The sequence below is a fragment of the Mauremys reevesii genome, linkage group 4, assembly GCF_016161935.1.
Source record: "Mauremys reevesii isolate NIE-2019 linkage group 4, ASM1616193v1, whole genome shotgun sequence".
In the NCBI taxonomy this organism is placed as follows: Eukaryota; Metazoa; Chordata; order Testudines; family Geoemydidae; genus Mauremys; species Mauremys reevesii.
This window is the reverse complement of record NC_052626.1, coordinates 111,518,157-111,538,325: the sequence shown is the minus strand read 5'-3', so window position 1 is coordinate 111,538,325 and position 20,169 is coordinate 111,518,157. Positions and strand designations below refer to the sequence as shown.

The window sequence follows — 20,169 nt, the reverse complement described above, 5'->3', positions numbered from 1 at the left end:
TCTGAGAGGAAGTAGAGCTAATAAACATTTCCCCTCAGAAAAGGGAACAAGGCTGGTCTGCCAGATGACTATGATTACAGCATCTCATGCTCCCTTTAAGAAAAAATGAAACCAGGAGAAACTTCATGAGTCCTGCTCCCTAGAGAATACTGCAGAAAAGGGTGGTCTCAATTTCAGTCATGAAAAAAAACAACCATGAATGTATCCACCTTCTGGCAACAGCTTTCACATGGTTAGGACTACGGTGGAGGGAAAACCCTTCGTGGGCTGACGGTCCCTTTCATTTTTTAAATGGATGGAAAGGAACAAATAACATGCTCAATATGAAATGCAAAGAAAATGAGTCATTGATCTACTAAGAAACTATGTGCAGGATGAAATCTATTTGGTCCAAGTAAATTCACTTCTAGATTTTTACTTCTGTAATAAAATTAATTCCAAGAACAGACAATCGCACTGTACTTGCCAGAGGTCAATATTTCTGACAATCCAAACAATACAACTTCATAATACATGCTGCACAAGACAGTACTGCAAATGACTTTTTAGAGGGTCCTTTAAAACAACCTTTGAGCAGATTTTTTAAAGAAGTGCATTAACCTGAATATACAATGAGAAAAGAGCACATTATGTCAGTGGTATCGCCATGAGCTGCTTCAGACTCAATTGTTCAGTTGCACTCATGCAGGATTTATCTAAGCATTTTCCTTTATATCTCAAATCTGTCACACTTTCAAAAATCCATTTAGAGAGTCTGGAGCCAACTTTGTGACTCATTGGACAGAGGGCTAGAATAGACTTCAAACTGCAATTCAATGCAGCATTAATTGTGGAGTTTGATATTTGAACCACAGGCACCAGCTGATAAATGAATGGCCCTAAATTGAGAATATTCCAGAACTGTTTTGCTATGGAGCTGAATTATCAGGTTCCCAACTAAGGGCTGACATCATATAGCCCTGGAGTGGGATCTCTGCCCTTTAGCACAAGGAGAAGTGTTGGTACTATAAATATATATGCTCTTTTTAGGATGTTTTCCCCTTGTCAAATGTAGAAACTTCTTTTTTCAAGGGCAGGGGGGAGAAAATCTGCAAGAAAAGTTTCACTACCAGAAAGATAAGTGAGACTATTTCAGGATCATATTTAAGGAGTGACACATATAAATGCTTTCTTGTTCACAAGCTTTATCCACTCTGCATGTACATTGGTACTGCCTCTTCATGATCATCAGCACTTCTGTTGACTCTGTGGCCCTCTTCATCAGCAAGACATCCCATTCACAGACAAGAAAATCTTCAGTCTCTCTGGCTCTTCATCCATTCCAGCTACAAGGAGGCCAGCTCCTTCATTTCCTGCTGAATGAAACACATCCAACAGCATGACATGGCTAGCTAGCCCACAGCTGGAAAGGAACTTCTAACTGATATTCACCTAATCCCATCCAGATTTTTGTTATTTGCAGTCTTTCGTATTGGCAGATCCAAGAAAAACAAATTAAATCACCAACCTATTAACAACAAATATCTGAAATCTGTTTGTTCCTACTATACAAAATATATGGAGCTGCCCAAATACTAAGTTATCAAAGCTCAAAGTGTGACAGATCTTGCAATCCCATGCAGTATTTTGGGGGGACATTGTAGTAAATTTACAAATGGTTTATTCATGATTGTGTTCTTCTCCATGGTGGAGGGTTACCGCAGCTCCTACGGAAACTAAAACCAGTGGGTGGTGATTAAGGTGAGTCACTGAGACTAAACAACTTTAGAAAGGTACTGCCCCCATGGTGGTTTGCATATACTGGCTCATGATGAGGTTTCCAGAGATTAAGAGCTTATCTACACTACCAAGTTTTGTTGACAAAACTTGTCGACACCCAAAAGTCGCCAAAGGGTGTTCACACTTGCTCCCTCTGTCGAGGGATCTTGTCCACACTGGGGGCACCATCATCGACAGGGTGAGCAATGCACCATGGGTATGTATCCCACAGTGCAGTGTAGTGGGAAGGAAGAGCTGATCGCTGCGCATTTTGGGATTCTCTCCGAATTCTCCCACAGCCCCCTCAGCTGCCGAGAGCAGCATCATGAGCAGCTCTGTGAGCTCTCCATGCCATGCTGCTGTGTTCCTAGTGCCAGGCAGAACAAGAGCATTCCAATTATTTGCATTTTGTTCCCCAAGCGGAGCAGCCCATAGATACTTCCTGGAGCACTGAAAGGGAAGGGGCGCATGCCTGCAAGGCAGCAGAGATCAAACACTGAGCAGAGCAATCAGGGCAGGCATTGTGGGATACTGGTGGAAGCCAGTTCTGTCGACAAAAATAATCAACAGTGTCTACACTGTCTCTTTGTCGACAAAAAAAGGAGGGGAAAAGACAAAAGTCTCTCGTAGGAATGGAAGTTTTTTGTCGCCAAAAGCGGGCGTTTTTCACGACAAAAGTCCCATTGTAGTGTGTGCGCTCTTGCTCTTTTGTCACCAAAAGGCAGTTTTTGGGGACAAAACTTAGTAGTGTAGACAAGGCCTAAGAGATAAGGTTTTGTTGTAAAAGGATGAGCTTGAACTAACACAGGGCTTCTTTCTGATTCAGCAAATGGACAGAAGCTTATCTCCAAGGGGGACCCCCAACCCTTGTGAAAGGATTGGAATGATTTTGGCCTACAAGGGTCCAATAAAATTGACGGGTGACTCCTGGTATGTTTAAATCTGTGTATTGCTTTTACTATGTTTTTACTGCAAAGCTTTTACCTTAATAATAAAGGTGCTTGCTTAGCAATTACTGTGTGGTAATTTTTAACTTGTCAATACACTGTTCATAGCCCTAAGTGAGAAAGCAAAGCACAGGTGCTGGCCTTTAGACATATTTGGGTAGCTGGTGATAACAGAGTGTCAGGCAGGGGAGCTATGCAGCCTTAAAACCCCCTGGTCAGAAGGCAGTGGGACAAGAGTCCCTGTCCAGACACAAGTGGCAGCTGGAAACACGATACCCAACTGGGAACCCTTGGAGCGGACCATGGATGGGGGGAATACAGGTGACGTTCCCCTGAAACTGTGACACTACGAATTTACACATGAAAGATTAATTTCTCCTAATGAAAAGACTGAGTGAACCCAAATTCCATATTTCCCTTTATCAGTCTGCGTGTGTAGCTGTGCATTTCAAACCCAATAATTGTAAGTCAAAAATGCTGTTAGTAAAAGGAAATTAAGACACAAGAGACAAAACATGTAGTTAAACTGCCATTTAAAAAGACTTGTATTTCTGCTGTTATATCAAATTGTCATCTTTGTGGCACTATTCAGAGTTATTCCTGAAATATAAATATTTCTGGTCAAGAATCCATTCCCACGGTGCTTTACCCATATTTCCTCACCTGCCATTGCAGAGATTAATAAGGTTCTGGACTGCTATAACAGTGGAATTCTCATTCTGTCCTGTAACAAGGTGCCTGTCCAGAACTATGTGTATGGCATCTGGCTTGCTGGCTGAATCAGAGAAAAATATTCAAATACTGATGTCAATGGACACTGCTTCATAATTTCTATTTCACACATCCAGTGAGACTGCAGTACAGAAGTTAACTTTTTCAAATAGACATAGTGTTTGGCGACTAATTGATATGCTGAGCTGTTTACAAGATAGAGATAAACCTGACCCTCCAATCAAAGCTTCCTGAGGATTTCAACAGGAATTGCCTGCATGGAATGATGGACAGATTGGCCCTCTATTTGTACCAGTCCTCTATCAAGTTCCCTGGGTATTTCATGAGGCTATCCTGGGAAACAAATTTTGAAATGCATTTCTTTAGCTTCCATTCACCCATGCAATGCATTATAAATACCCCTCATGGAAGAAACCAAGGTTAGCAATCACTGCCTTACAAAGAGCCTGCAATGATACAGATTTTCTGTCCAGTGAAAATACTAGCAAATACCAGTATATCAGGATAACATGTTGGTATTTCACCAGCCATTTTGGTCTTTTGTCTTTGATCAAACTTTTTTATGTACTATTTTATGAAATCCCATTAAACTGTCATTCTTTTTCTGTATTCCACCCCCTTCCTGACAACTGATGATGATAATCCAAATGCGTGGGTGGGTATAAATATCTTAGCTCTGAACATACTCCTCCTGCTGCTCAATCCACTCAGTAAAGCTTCAGCCAAATCTGTATGACATCACAAGTCATCACCATGGAAGTGACTGTGACATCAGATGCTGGAATATCATTACTGAACTAATCAGGAAGCGGAAGCTAATTAGAAATGTGCTATTTAAACACACAAAAGGCTTGATTAGCAGCAGTAATGGAAAAACATTTTTAACTTTCCAGAGTCTTTTAGCATGTGTTGCATTTTAATTTAACAGAGTGTAACAGAGCACATTCTGTAATGGTCCTTCTCACATGTGTGGCAAAGGTATAAAACAGGGGTGAGCAAACTTTTTGGCTCGAGGGCCACATCTGGGTGGGGAAATTGCATGCAGGGCCATGAATGTAGGGCTGGGGCAGGAGTTTGGGGTGCGGGAGGGAGTGCGGGGTGCAGGAGGGGGTGCGGTGTACCAGGGAGCTCAGGGCAAGGGGTTGGGGTGCTGGAATGATGTGAGGTGTTGCAAGGGGCTCAGGGCAGGGGTTTGGGGGCTTAGGGCAGGGTGTTGGGGTGCAGGAGGGGGTGTGGAGTGCAGGAGGGGGTTCAGGGCAGGGGTTGGGGTGCAGAAATGGTGTGAGGTGTGGCAGGGGGCTCAGAGTAGGGAGTTGAGGTGCAGGAGAGGTGCAGGGCAGGGAGAGTGAGGTTGTGGGGTGCAGGAAGGGTTTGGGGTGCGGGCTCCATCCCAGCACCACTTACCTTGAGTGGCTCTGGGGTGGCAGCGGCGTGAAGCGGGGCTAAGGCAGGCTCCCAGCCTGCCCTGCACTGCTCCCGGAAGTGTCCGGCACCACATCCCTACAGTCCCGGGGAGGGGGCAGCAGAGGGCTCCGCACACTGCCCTCGCCTGGGGGTACCTCCCCCAAAGCTCCCATTGGCCGTGATTCCCCGTTCCTGGCCAATGGGAGCTGCGGGGGGCAGTGCTCAGGGGCCACAGGGACATGGTGCCGGCCATTTTGGGAGCGGCACTGGGCTGGAGCCAGGGAGCCCACTTTAGCTCCGCGGTGCCACAGGGGGTGACAATCCCATGGGCCGGATCCAAAGCCCCGACGGGCCGGATCCAGCCTGTGGGCCATAGTTTGCCAACCTCGATATCAAAGCACTTTCACCCACCAACAATCATTCATAAGACACGAAGGGCTAACAATCAGAAAGTGACGTACCGCTAAAGGTAGCTCCAGAATCTTTCACAAAGTCCTCCACAATAATGGACAAACTGGCAAAACTGGGCTGCCTTATCAGCTCATACACAGAGGGCTGAAAAGAAACAGGAGAATAAGATAAGTCTGCTTAGCTTTTACATAAGACAGATCCAAGCAAAACCAGTAAGGAAAATATTCGGTCACAATCTATTCTTCTACCCACTTCCTTCTTCCAAAATTTTTTAAGAAAAACATGAAACTGAAGTTATTTTTGGAGTACTTAAAAAAAAAAACTCCAAACCCCAAAATATCCAGTATCCTACAGATATCCAAATTAGGGAGCAAACTGACTCATGGAAGTCAGTCAATCTCAGTCTGCATAGAAAAGTTAAGCACCCAAGTACCTCATAGTGGCACCAACAGTATACGACTAAGAATTTGGGGCTTCTTTCTATTTTAGGATTTGGTGTTGGCACTAGCTGAGAACGTCACACTTAATTAGAATAGCAAAGCAATGTCCCTAGAGGATGTCATGGGTTTTTCTGCTCTTCTCCCTTCTCTGATTCTACAGTCTCTGCAAATCTTAAATAATGAGAGGTGAACACAGTCGGCCAGTGTCAGGGAAGGAATAGAATATCATGCCGAGAAACCAGGAGAGAAGCTTCTGAGAAAACAATAGTTGACTGAGAACTGCATTATACCAATGCGCCCTCAAGCGCTGTAATTATAAATATAATTCCACTTAATTAAACTTCCAATTGATTACTTTTAAGTTGTTTTGCAATAATGGTAATAGCAAGCTATCTCTGATAAAAGTTTGTTACTTGACCTCCATCAGCATTAAATCCAGCATAATCAACTACATGAAGAGATAAGCAAAGCTTTGTACCCACAAAACATGATAAGTTAGGATGGAATTACAGACTATGTTGTTTTGTAAAAAGCTAGAAATGCTTGGGGCCATTTTATAGCTACAGTGAAATACTCCATGAGTATGTTTAGCTGGAATTCTGTAATTCTGGATGTTAAAAGGCATTCGACTCCACCTCATGATTTGTAACACCCCAAGACATGGTGCTATTCCAACCTGACACATTGTATATTACATCTGCTTGCTTACTCACACAGGTGTTAGTTTTCCTATCGTGTTGTATCTTAACGGAATCCATATGGGGATATTTTTGAACCCTAGTACTTCATAAAGTTAAAATAAATACACCACACTAACGAGAAGGTAACCCATGATGGGCAGGCAGGTATATTAACAATTCTCAAATCATGACATTGGGGGTCACAGAACCAATCCAAGACCTTAATGCAAATGTGAGAAAAATTACCTTTCAAATAAAACACAGCCTGACCTTCAGTTCCTTATGGTCTAGGAGGTGTTCACACTCAACCATTCATGCATACAAAATCATCACATATAAGACATACTTCTTCTTAAACAAAAGATTATTGGACAAGCCCTTTGCCCTGTCCCATGAGCGGTCTGTCTTCTGTTAGCTACTGCTGTGGCACTTTTACCTGCAGTGCTGGCGAAAGAGAGGTAAAAAGATAGCTCTCCACCTTGCTGCTTTTGGGGTCAGCCCATTCAACCATGATATAAAGGAACTTCCCACTTCTGCATTCACACAACAGTATGATACTGACAACTAATTTAACAGCAGAATATATATGACTGGATCCAGTAAACAACATGCAAGAGATTAACCCCACTGAAATGTCGCCTAGTCGTGATCTCTAAACTGCAGAGCTCAGTTACTTGGATTCCGTGCAGGACACAGTGTTTGTGTCTGATTGCACATTTCAATGTACAACTGCATCATCAATTTAAACAAATCTGCATCTTTAATGACGATAACTAGGCCACAATGCACATATTACATTAAAAGTATCAGCATATGCTGTGGTATCAAATATATATGCACCAGGGGTCTGCGTTACAGCTTCTGAGGAAACCATAACTTTTAATTTCCTGACTGTGTTTGTAAATTTTCAACTACAAAAGTTGCATTAAGAATGTGTATTATGTGTTTTATTGATAAATGAGTATAGAGCCTGAATAGATAGGTGACAGTCTGCGGTTGATCTGAGACATTACAGCCTAGCAGCACAACAGGATAAGCAAGAGATCAATAATGGCAGCCTGAGTTTGAATTTCTTTTAGTGTGTACAAATAGCTCTTTTCTGAGTTAGATTCCTTTAACATGTAAAAATCATTCATAGAAATAAAATTCACGAGCAGTGTTATGGCACCAAATTGAATAACCATAGTATCTAGGGACATTTAAAGCCATGAACTATCAGCCAGACAGGCTATGGGAAATTTGTTTAGAGGTTTTATCACCTTCATTTGGTATTTATAAAATACTGAGACTGACATCACTCACCAGAGCAAGGCTGAATTGCAGCAGAGCCCTCACATGCAGTCTTGGGCCCCTACACAGCTCACCATCCTGGCCTACAGCACCCCTTGCCAATGACAGTCCTGCAGCTCTTGAATAACAAGTTGTTGAACACGTCAGACTGATTATTTTGATTTGGCCCAAAGTCTCTTAAGACCTAGGATGACACCAAAATCCCTGGCACTACCACACTAAATTACACTGCCCCATGCAGTGAAATCCTCACCTTGGGAGAATTTTGCTTCACAGTACCTACCCCTGTCAGGCTGTATCCCTGAAACACCCACGATTTATCCTCATTTGTGGCACAGCATAAAGCAGCAACTCCATGTCCCACAGCACAAATAGGCTCTAAAAAACAAAGAGAATTAAGAAATTCATTTAATTATAAATATCCTGAAAGTTAAAACAGCCCAAATAATATCCTTTAAGGTACTGTATATTACCTTTGTGAAAATAATGTTATGAGGCATTGTTTGCATTCTCTTTGGCTTTACTGTTTTCTCTGTGCACCAATTTATGACATTAGGGACCAATTCTTCAGAGTTACACATGTGCTTAACAGAGGTAGTTCCAACAGGACTATTCACACTCAAGTGCTTAAATTAAAGCACACGTGATTCTTTGCAGGATGAGGAACTTATTGAAGAGGACTATGGAATACTGTGCAACTGAATATGAACTAAGGCCTGGTCTACACTAGGACTTTAATTCGAATTTATCAGCGTTAATTCGAACTAACCGCTCAACCGTCCACACCAGGAAGCCATTTAATTCGAACTAGAGGGCTCTTTAGTTCGAATTTGGTACTCCACCCCGGCAGGTGGAGTAACGCTAAATTCGCACTTGCTAGCTCGAATTAGGCTTGGTGTGGATGCTAATCGAACTTAGCAGCTCCGGGAGCTATCCCACAGTGCACCACTCTGTTGACGCTCTGGACAGCAGTCCGAGCTTGGATTCTCTGGCCAGCCACACAGGAAATGACCCGCGAAAATTTGAATTCATTTTCCTGTCTGGGCGGTTTGAATCTGACGTTCTGGTTGCACATCGGGGCGAGCTCCGCAGCACCTGCAACGATGCAGAGCTCTCCAGCAGAGGAGTCCGGGCAATCCCAGAATAGAAAGAGGTCCCCAGCATGGAGTGACCGGGAAGTCCAGGATCTGATCGCTGTGTGGGGCGAGGAGTCTGTGCTCTCGGAGCTGCGCTCCAACAAGCGGGCCAAGACGTTCGAGAAGGTTTCTAAAGCCATGAAAGACAAAGGATACAGCCGGGATGCGATACAGTGCCGCGTGAAAGTGAAGGACCTAAGACAAGGGTATCAAAAAGTCAGAGCGGCAAACGGACGCTCCGGAGCCCAGCCCCAGACATGCCGCTTCTACGAGGCACTGCATGCCATTCTAGGTGGCTCTGCCACCAGTGCCCCACCAGTGACGGTGGACTCCGAGGACGGAATAGTGTACCGGGACAGTTCCTCCTCCCTGTTCACCGATGGGGAAGATGAGGAAGGGTCTTTAGAGGACGGCGCAGGCGACATCGAACCCACTCCCGCTTTCCCTGACAGCCAGGATCTCTTCATCACCCTCACAGAGATCCCCTACCAACCGGCCCTGCCCGTTAACCAGGACTCGGAATCAGGGAAGGATCAGGCGGTAAGTGCAACACACGTATAAACATTTATTTTTATAACATTGTTATAGAAAAATAGAAACAGTATTTACAAAATTCTAAATATTAACATATAATATATATTAAATTATATGTAGATAAGTTCCACACAAATTGAATTTAAAAATTCTAAATATTTACAATTTAAAACATTCTAAATATTAAACTATAATATATATTAAACTATATAAAGAGAAGGTCCACACAAATGGGGATAGAAAAATAGTCCTCTAGCGACATTTCTACGAAGGTGTCATTCAGTTCCTCGCAAAGCCTCCGCATGAGGTTCGTCGGAAGAGGTCGCTTGTTGGGCGCCCGTGGAAGCAGACTCTTCCACGCCAGGACATCCGAATATAGAGTGGAACCATCGCCTCTACTAGCATTGCTGCATATGGTCCTGGTCTGTGCAGTGCGTCCCGTAACATGCGGTCTTTCTGGGCACGAGTGACCCGCCTCAGGGTGATCTCGGTCTGCAAATACTGCATCTAAGTAGGGCAATTAGTGTAGTGTTACTATTGTTAATGGTTTACAATTAGGTTGCATAACAATGACCCTCGCCTAACAGCCACGTGCGAGAGGCCACAGAGAACAAGCATGCATTGATCGTTCCGTGCGCTGGCGGGAGGGGCTGCAAAAGGCTTATCCTTTCTGCTTTGCACATTGCCTTTAGCAGGAGATCACAGCTAACCAGTAACTGATAAGCAGTATGTACTGTAAGGCTTACCAGGACTTTGTGCAAGAGGGATGCAGCTATCTTTCTGCGCTCTCCAGTGCAATGGCGCCGCCAATGAGAGCGTATTCCGAAATCTCGGACTAGTTCTGAGATCTCCTGAGACTTGGTTCCCTCTTTGGTCTTGTTCACTGAAACTGACTAGACTGTGTTTACTGTTGGCAAACATGTATGTGTTCAAGGAAATCACCTACTTTTTCACATCACACAGCTTGGCTCCTTCCCGGACTGCCCCGCCATCCCGCAGAGGCTGGCTCGGATTAGATGCCGAAAGACAAAGACAAGGGACGACATGTTCCAGGAACTGATGGCCAGCTCCAGAGCGGAGGCGGCAGAGCAGAGACAGTCGAGGGAGAGCCTGTGTCAGCAGCATCGCACACACCTGGAGCGGGAGGATAGGTGGCGGCAGGAAGACCAGCAGGCGACTCAAACGCTGCTTGGTCTAATGAGGGAGCAAACGGAGACGCTCCGGCGCCTTGTAGATGTTCTGCAAGACCGCAGTCAGGAGGAGAGAGCCCCCCTGCAGTGCATCTGCAACCGCCCTCCAACGCCAAGAAGTCCTGTCCCCCCCTCACCCAAAGTGACAAGACGGAGGCGGTAGGGGCCGTGAGAACTGTCCCTGCACCGCAGCACACCGATAATGTTAGAGACAACTGTCGCTGTAAATTTGTACAAGCTCTTTCTTTACAGCATCAACCAGTCCCAACTCCAAGTTCAAACCCCCCACTGTGTATTACATTATTAAAAGCGGTTTGGTGTTACTGACTGTTTCCGTCACGTTTCTGGTGTCAGAAGACTTTCTGTTGTTCTGTGGGGGGGGGGGGGATTGTAATGTCACTGCATAGCCCACAGTGCCATGCTACAGACTTGGCTGCAGGGTCAACTGCAGGGCACACACAGACTGCAGTCACTAGGCACCAGGGACAGTCTGTGTGGTGTATGCTGCCCGGGTCTTTCCTTGATGTGTATGCTTGTGCAGGGTCCTGGTGCCTGACATCCCCGAATGTAAAGGCAGGCTTCCCTTCACATGCATTTGGACCGTAGTCACGATCCTCCCCGGTGCCCCGAGCCCCAAAAATAGACCTCATCCAGGGGCAGATACTCACCCTTCCCCCACACCCCACACCCCATACAACGCCCCAACCCACAGCCGTCATGGTAAACCCTATCCAAGGACGGCCACCCACGAACATTCCTGCAAACCCACCCATCAGTGCACACCTTAACCAGCACAGAATGCTTCCATGTTTCAACGAATAAACAGAAATGCAAAGTCAACGAAAGATTTATTATTAATTACTAAAACATGTCCTTAGTTTTAAAACGTCCTTGGGAAGTGGGGAAAACTTGGTTTATGATCAGGCTCTCTTAAAATCAAGTGGACAGTCACAGGTTACCCTGCTCTGCGAGGAAACTCGCTTTCAAAGCCTCCCTGATGCATATCGCTTCCCGCTGGGATATTCTCTCAGCACGGGTGTCTGGCTGATCGTAAACAGCAGCCAGGCGATTTGCCTCAACCTCCCAAGCGGCCAAAAAGGTCTCGCCCTTGCTCTCACAGAGATTGTGGAGCACACAGCAAGCAGCAATAACTACGGGATATTCTTTCGCTGATGTCCGAGCGAGTCAGTAAGGTCCGCCATCTCCCTTGAGGCGTCCGAAGCACACTCCATCACCATTCTGCACTTGCTCAGCCGGTAGTTGAAGAGTTCCTTTTCAGTGTCCAAGGCGCCTGTATAGGGCTTCATGAGCCAGGGCATTAGCGGGTAGGCCGGGTCCCCGAGGATCACTGTAGGCATCTGCACATCCCCAACCGTTATTTTGTGGTCCGGGAAGAAAGTGCCTGCCTGGAGGCGTCTAAACAGACCAGAGTTCCTGAACACACGCGTCATGAACCTTGCCCGCCCACCCGACGTTGATGTTGGTAAACGTCCCCTATGGTCCACCACAGCTTGCAGCACCATTGAAAAGTAGCCCTTTCGGTTAATGTACTCGCTGGCCTGGTGGGCTGGTGCCAGGATAGGGATGTGAGTCCCATCTATAGCCCCACCGCAGTTTGGGAATCCCATCGCGCGAAGCCATCTATGATGGCCTGGACATTTCCGACAGTCACTACCTTTGAGAGCAGTTGCTCAACGATTGCGTGGGCTACTTGAATGACAGCAATCCCCACGGTAGATTTGCCCACGCCAAAGTGGTTCGCTACTGACCGGTAGCTGTCTGGCGTGGCAAGTTTCCAGAGGGCTATGGCCACTCGCTTCTGCACAGTCAGGGCTGCTCGCATCCTTGTGTCCTGGCGCTTCAGGGCAGGGGACAGCAAGTCACACAGTTCAAGGAAAGTGCCCTTACGCATCCTGAAGTTTCGCAGCCACTCTGTGTCATCCCAGACCTGCAGCACTATGCGGTCCCACCAGTCTGTGCTAGTTTACCGGGCCCAGAATCGCCGTTCCACACCATGAACTTGACCCATTGCCACCATGATCTCCACTGCCCGGCGTACCCTGCTTTGTGAGAGGTCTGCGCCACTCTCCTCACCGTGCTGCCGGAGCCTCCTCGCCCGGTTTCTCAGCATCTGACTGTGGAAGAGGTGGACGATAATGTGCGAGGAGTTGACAATGGCCATAAGTGCAGCGATGATCGCAGCGGGCTCCATGCTCGCAGTGCTGTGGCGTCCACGCTGTAACCGACCAGAGAAGGGCGCGAACAGATTTCCGCGGCGCTTTCAAGGAAGACAGGGAGGCGGGATTGACGGTTCAATGGCGACACATTTTCCCCCAGCATGCATTGGGGGGAAATCCCACAATTCAAATGGGCAGCGGGGAGTGCGGGAACTGTGGGATAGGTTCCCACAGTGCGCCGCTTCCAAAGTCGAAGCTGGCCCTGTGAATGTGGACTAAGAAGTTCGAATTTGTGTATTTAGTATGGATACACAAATTCGACTTATTAAGGTCGAATCCACAAATTCGACTTAAGTAGATTCGAAATAGTCCTGTAGTGTAGACAAGCCCTAAGAGTTCCATCTAACTCAGAGGGAGCATCACTCCAGTTTTGGACATTGGTAAGGCAGAGGAATTCTCTCTTCACTCTCAAAAGCATTCAAAATATCTTATTTTTATCTCTTTTCACAAGGAAGGTTTTGCCTTTTTTTTTTTTTTTAAAGTGAAAGGACACACTGATCTAGAGCAGTTTCCCAGTTCTGATGCTGCTGCACTCTTCCAGCTGTGTAAGTAATTTGAAGTTTGCTAGCCACATCACCACTTCTTCCATTACAATGCCTACAAGTGTTCACTGCAAGATAAATGGACTTTTGCATGGACCAACAATGAAGTAATGAATTACATACAGATTCTGGATTTTATTAAAACAAAATAAAAATCCCCAATAGGGTTTACCTACTGTTCTCATTGCTGAAGTGCTGCAATATCCTAGCTAGGTATCCACTGTTTGCAAGGTCAGTTAAAGCCCCGGGACAGTTAGGAATCAATAGGGCATGGTATCTAGCACCTAGTCAGGAAGAGAGAATAAGACAAGTTTGGACCATATTAATAGGCAAAAATATCTGAGCATGATTTCTTGTCAACATTTATTTGACAAAACAAAAAATGCTCCACAAAAAAGTCAGTCACATACTACAATATATAAAAACACATACCAAAGAAATTAAATAAATAAAAATAAAATACCTATGTGGCTCACTATAAAGTCCAGAGACCGGGAAAGAGAAAGCTATATTGTGGTATAAAGGCCTACAAAGATCACAAGCTTCTAAGCTTCACCCACATGCATCCGACGAAGTGGGTATTCACCCACGAAAGCTCATGCTCCAAAATATCTGTTAGTCTATAAGGTGCCACAAGACTCTTTGAAGCTTCTAAAGAGAGATTCTTAACAAGCCAAAGATTTACCATTCTTCCTTTTGCTATAGCAGAAGCCCTTTAATTGACCCCATAGTTACCAGTATGCCTAGTTTAGTGTACCCTTTCTTCAGGAGCAAATGTATCTCGCCAAAATATTGGCTTTTTATTAGTCTAACATTTTCACTGCTTGCCCATGACATGCTAAGAAAAAAATTAAGATGCAACCCCTACCCCCCAAAAACAAAACAAAACAAACAAACCCAAACCACACCTCTGTTTAAGAGCGAGAATTTTTTAGCATTTGATTTAGCGCATTTGATTCAATCATGGGAAAGACATCTCAAGCCTAGTGCTTCTTCCCAATCTACATTAGGGAGTAGAGGTCCGCTGCAAAATCTAGACAGGCCCCATATCTTGGCTGAAATGCATGGCAAAATCCAAGATGAGAAAGATAAATTCAAGCTCCTGGTCTTCATTTCCAACAAGGCTCTGCCCCATCTCACTTTTTGCCTACATCAGTTCCTCAGCCTGACTTTACAGCCCCCTCATGCTTCTTCCACAGTATATGAGCTTCTCTTCTTATTGATCCTTTTGACTTCTTTGCCCACTCCTGACTTTAAATCTTCTTTCATGAACAACCCTATCATTTAGCATATCATAAACCTTCTCCCACTCTTCCTTAATTTTTTTTAAAACCCAGTTCATCTGGCTACAACACACTCCGTAATTTTCCTGTATTCTATTGCACTGCATCCACATACCTTCATATTGTAAGTGCTTGGGGGAAGGTACACTGTTAGGCATATTCTGCCTGAACAGTGCTGAGTACACGTTAATAAAAACAGAAGGAACGACATTTTATAGTTTCATCTCTTGCTGTAGTTTTTGTCTCAGTGATAACTTACGCAGTCCGTTTGCAACAGATGATGCAGCTTCTCCAGATACTTTTAAGGGGGAATAGCCCAAGCAATTAGGGTAGGAAGACAACAGTGATGCCCATTCTGCAAGTTGACAGACCATCTCCAAAAACACAGGTCCCATCACATTTTTTGCTCCTTTCTTCCCAAAGGTTTAACACTCAGAAGCATTTGTTTGCACAATACAGAGGGTAGATATATAAGGCTAACCTCAAAGATACTCACCATCAATTGACTCCAACTTGGCAGGATTTGCATAAGATTTCATTCGGAAATCCTGTATCCAACGCATGTTGCTCTCATTCACATCGACAAAGTCAATTAACTTCCCCTAGTTGAATCATTGTTCAAAGACAGTGGTTAATATCACTACACAGTTTTTTGTTTAGTTTGTTTCTAAGTGTGTGGAGTTTCTTATTTTACAGAGACTTTAGTGCTCATTGGAACCAAAAGTTCTCTCTTTGTCCACAGAAAACGTATTTCTCTCTCCAAGATGACTTAACCCTGAAATCAAGAAGCCATATCTAACAGGTCTATACTACAAACTTTTGTTGGAACAGAGGTGTCTGTCAGGAGTGCTATGCCAGCAAAAGCCTCTAACATAGACATGTTTTTGCCAGTATCGTATATTTTGCTCAGGGGGTCTGAAATAAGCTATACTGACAAAAGCTAGTATACCACTATAGGTATACTGGCAAAGTATTATTAGCGTAGACCTGGCCTCTGTTTGAGAAGAGGATATTTCATCTTCCAGGGCCCAGTTAATCCCTGGCCTTTTAGAGGCACAAATCAGAGTACTGATTAGTGCCAAACTATGATGCAGATTTGTGTAACCTGTTAGAAATGAACTTGTTTCAGTAATAAAATGGTTATGATTTTCTGTCACTTCTGTCCTGGACTGGATTTTAACTGGTGATCCAGAGACAAAGGCCTCTCCCAGTAGTATGGCTGTATATTTGTCAATTTGACAAATTATGTGAGTTTTTCCATGAAAAGTCTTTTTCACTCTGTTCTGCCTATTACGGAGCTAAAGCTCTTCCATGAATTTCTACACAATTGGCTCTTTTCAATTTTTTGTAGTAGTCATGTTTATATGCTTTAAAACTATTAATGACAGTTATTGTATTGGAAAATGATGTTTAAACTACAAGTATTGCATTTGTTTGTTGTGAGGAAGCCACAACAAGCAACCAGACTTAACTATTACTAATCTCTCAAGAGTGACGTCAGAAATTTGAATTCCAGCCTGTTAGAAACAGAGTAAACATCAAGCATTTGTCAGATGGCAATTTTTAATCCATTAGCCCGCAATGAATTTGAACTACTGACCCAGAAGTGAGCAGATTTACTTCTATTATCAGTCTCCTGACATATATAGTTATCCAATTCAATGTATTTTACAATAAACCCATTTAGAAATTGGCTGCCCCTATGCGTAGGAACCACAGGGGGGACATGCCATTGCTTCCAGGAGCCGTGCAGAGAGGGACAAGCCCTCGACTCCACTCCTTGGCTGGAGCGCCGGAGCGGGGCAAGCCCCGGACTCTGCTCCCCGGCGGGAGCTCGAGGGCTGGATTAAAATGTCTGGAGGGCTGGATGCGGCCCCTGGGCCGTAGTTTGCCCACCCCTGCTTTAGAACATAAAAATCAAAAGGACTTTATAATTATTATTAATTAATTAATGTACCAGCATAGACCCCAATCCTACAAACACTTATACCTGGGTTTACCTCTATGCATATGAGTGTTCTCATTGAAGTTAAGCATGTATGTAAGAGTTTAAAGATCAAGGGCCTTCATCTGTAAAGATGATCAGAATTCTCTCAAAGGGCTACCATACTTTTTCATTATTACTAGTTTATATATTAATGCAGGATTGGTTGTTTTCAGACCATCATAGTATGTACTGGTGTCAATTGCTGTTCTCTCACACTTACCCCTGGAGTGGCAACTTGTAGATTAAAAGCAGCGCTAGCCAGTGTAAAAGAATGAAGAAAGGATTGGGCAGACACACCTGGAAAATAAAGTTGGACAACTTAAGGAAAGAATCATCATATCTTAAACCCAGCTACACTGTACAGTACATATTTCACCAAGTAGCCTATGTTAAATGAGCCTTCAGGTCACTAAAAGACTCCTGTGGCCTAGGGGCATTTTTAATAACACAAGGAGAAATATTCACAAAGATAATACATCATACTTTCACACTCTACACTTGATGTTAGTATTTTAATGACAGGTTTCAGAGTAGCAGCCGCGTTAGTCTGTATCCGCAAAAAGAACAGGAGTACTTGTGGCACCTTAAAGACTAACAAATTTATTTTAGCGTGAGCTTTCGTGAGCTACAGCTCACTTCTTCGGATGCATAGAATGGAACACACAGACAGGAGATATTTATACATACAGCGAACATGAAAAGGTGGAAGTATGCATAACAACAGGAAAAGTCTAATCAATTGAGATGAGCTATCATCAGCAGGAGGAAAAAAAACTTTTTGAAGTGATAATTAAGATGGCCCATAGAAGGTGTGAGGAGAACTTAACATAGGGAAATAGATTCAATTAGTGTAATGACCCAACCATTCCCAGTCTCTGTTTAGGCATTAGAAAATGTAATGCTTCGAAAAACAGGAACAGTACAAGCAGAGTCAATGTTAATGAAATTAGAGAGAGCAACAAAATCCAAAGCCCCAGACCAATGAAAAATTAGTTTAGAACATAAGAATGAACATACTGGGTCAGATCCAGCCCAGTATCCTATCTACCGACAGTGGCCAATGCCAGGTGCCCCAGAGGGAGAGAACCTAACAGGTAATTATCAAGTGATCTCTCTCCTGCCATCCATCTCCATCCCCTGACAAACAGAGGCTAGGGACACCATTCCTTACCCATCCTGGCTAAAAGCCATTAATGGTCTAAGGGCTTGGCTACACTTACAAATTTGCAGCACTGCAGCAGGGTGTGAAAACACACCCTCTGCAGCGCTGCAAAGTGCCAGTGTAGTCAAAGCCCCAGCGCTGGGAGCCGCGCTCCCAGCGCTGTCCGTTATTCCCCACAGGGAAGTGGAGTACGGACAGCGCTGGGAGAGTTTTCTCCCAGTGCTGGCGCTTTGACTACACTTAGCGCTTTGAAATGCAAGTGTAGCCAAAGCCTTAACCTCTATGAATTTATCTAGTTCTCTTTTAAACCCTGATATAGTCCAAGCCTTCACAACCTCCTCAAGCAAGGAGTTCCACAGGTTGACTGTGCGAAAAACTTCCTTTTTATTTTTTTAAACCTGCTGCCCATTAAATTTCATTTGGTGGCCCCTAGTTCTTATATTATGGGAACAAGTAAATAACTTTTCCTTATTCACTTTCTCCACACTACTCATGATTTTATATACCTTAGGCTCCTCTTTTCCAAGATGAAAAGCCCTAGTCTCTTTAATCTCTCCTCATATGGGACCCATTCCAAACCCCTAATCATTTTAGTTGCCCTTCTCTGAACCTTTTCTAATGCCCGTATATCTTTTTTGAGATGAGGAGACCACATCTGTACGCAGTATTCAACATGTGGGCGTACCATGGATTTATATAAGGGCAATAAGATATAATCCGTCTTAGTCTCAATCCTTTTAATGATTCCTAACATCCTATTTGCTTTTCTGACTGCTGCTGCACACTGCATGGATATCTTCAGAGAACTATCCATGATGCCTCCAAGATCTCTTTCCTGATTAGTTGTAGCTAAATTAGCCCCCATCATATTGTATGTATAGTTGGGGTTATTTTTTCCAATGTGTATTGAAACAGTCTCCAAAAAACGAACAGCACTGACTGTGCCATCTTCAGAAATTTCTAAAAGAATGACCCCCTGGCATCTGATGTAGCAGGATAAAGAACTATGGGAAAGGATTGTGCCTGGACACATTAATTATAGAAATCTTAAGTTTTGCTCAGAGCAAGTTCTAGCCATTAAGGTATTAGGGGGGAGGGATACAGTAGCTGAGCTTTTCACAAACATTAATGAACACATTCTCACCACACTACTGGAAAGTAGGGGAGTATTATTATCCTTAGTTTACAAATGGGGAGCTGAGGCATAGAGAGATTAAGTGACTTGCTTATGGCCACACAGGAAGTCTGAGAAAGCTGCCTATTGAACCCATCTCATGATTGTCAAGTATCAGAGGGGTAGCCGTGTTAGTCTGGATCTGTAAGAGCAGCAAAGAGTCCTGTGGCACCTTATAGACTAACAGACATATTGGAGCATGAGCTTTCGTGGGTGAATACCTACTTCGTCCCATGCATCCCATTGCTGCTTTTCCATCTCATGATTGTTCAGCACCTGAACTACCAGACCAACCTTCCTCTGAAGTAGCTTAGTGTTGTTCCTGACTTTCTTTAGTTGGGAGCGATTAATACATCTCTCTGCAATCAGGCTGTGTGCGCAAGCTCAGTTGGCCAGCCAGGTCTGCCACCCAGCTTCGCCATCTCCTCCCGGACAGCCTGGAGCCCCCAATGAACACCCGGGGGCTGGCACAGACCCTCACCTGCCCCAGAGCCGAGGGCAGCGGGCTCACCCCGGGCACGTGCTACCCGGCCCGCAGCTGCCAGCGGAGCGGTGTGAAGGCGGTTTCCGGGCTGGGAAGCAGGCGGCGGAGCAGGGCCCTGGCCCAGGGAGCGGGGCGGCTCCTGTTGTCACCGCGCTGGGGCGGGTGTGGACGAGGCGGGCGGACACCGGCGCCAGGCCGGCCAGGGCAGGCTCCCGCCGCAGGGGCGGCCCGGCCCTCGGTCCCCTGCCCGGGCCGCCCCACGCCGCCAGCGTGCGGGGCCGCCCGGCCGAGCTGACAGGGGCGCGGCCCGGGCCGTGACTCACCCGCGGAGGCGGCGCTGGCGATGATGAGGCAGGCGGGCTTCCCGGGCCGCTCCGACATGGCGCTGGCGGGGCCCGGCGGCGGCTGCCTCCGCATACGGACGGGCCCGGGCGACGGCCCCAGCGGAGGTTCCCGGGCCCGGCCGGCCCGCACCGCGCAGGCGCCGCGGCGGCACCGGTTACAGCAGGGGGCGGGGCCTCGCTCGACTCCGCCCGTCTGTTCCCCCCCCGCGCAGCGCCCGGGTCCATGGGGCAGAGGGGTGGGGCCAGAGGGGGTGTCATTGGCCGCGGGGAGGGGACAAGAGAGGGGTTGTGGTGCCCGGGGGTGCAGGGACAATCATTGGCGGGCTTGTGTGGGGCTGGGGGCCATACAAAGGCGGGAGCGCCCCCCCTACTCTGTTAGCATTGTTAAGGTTGCAAAGTGAAGCACTCAAAGTTAGGAAATGCCCCAGAATTAA

At 45.5% G+C, this 20,169-nt stretch overlaps 1 protein-coding gene across 3 annotated transcripts; it reads right to left on the bottom strand.

Annotated features, from left to right (window-relative positions):
• Window positions 1-395: 395 nt before the first annotated feature.
• GATD1 (glutamine amidotransferase like class 1 domain containing 1) lies at window positions 396-19,902 on the bottom strand. Of its 3 annotated transcripts, none has more exons than XM_039537545.1 (8): window positions 19,715-19,902; window positions 16,792-16,868; window positions 15,081-15,186; window positions 13,478-13,585; window positions 7,946-8,040; window positions 5,303-5,396; window positions 3,369-3,480; window positions 396-1,355 (listed from the first exon to the last, which is right to left on the bottom strand). In XM_039537545.1, exons 1-8 carry the CDS (start codon window positions 19,806-19,808, stop codon window positions 1,346-1,348), a joined length of 696 nt encoding a protein of 231 aa, XP_039393479.1. In that variant the 5' UTR covers window positions 19,809-19,902; the 3' UTR covers window positions 396-1,345. The 3 variants fall into 3 exon arrangements, with proteins under 3 accessions (XP_039393479.1, XP_039393480.1, XP_039393481.1); XM_039537546.1 differs by having other exon boundaries at window positions 396-1,352; XM_039537547.1 differs by lacking the exon at window positions 19,715-19,902 and adding an exon at window positions 19,133-19,284.
• Window positions 19,903-20,169: the final 267 nt, after the last annotated feature.

Coding starts and splice junctions, on each gene's coding strand:
- GATD1 (XM_039537545.1), bottom strand. CDS start 19,808: ATGCGGAGGCAGCCGCCGCCGGGCCCCGCCAGCGCCATGTCGGAGCGG. Junction 16,869..19,714: donor CGCCAGCGCCGCCTCCGCGG/GTGAGTCACGGC, acceptor TTTATTTTCCAG/GTGTGTCTGCCCAATCCTTT. Junction 5,397..7,945: donor AGGGATACAGCCTGACAGGG/GTAGGTACTGTG, acceptor GTTTCTTTTCAG/CCCTCTGTGTATGAGCTGAT.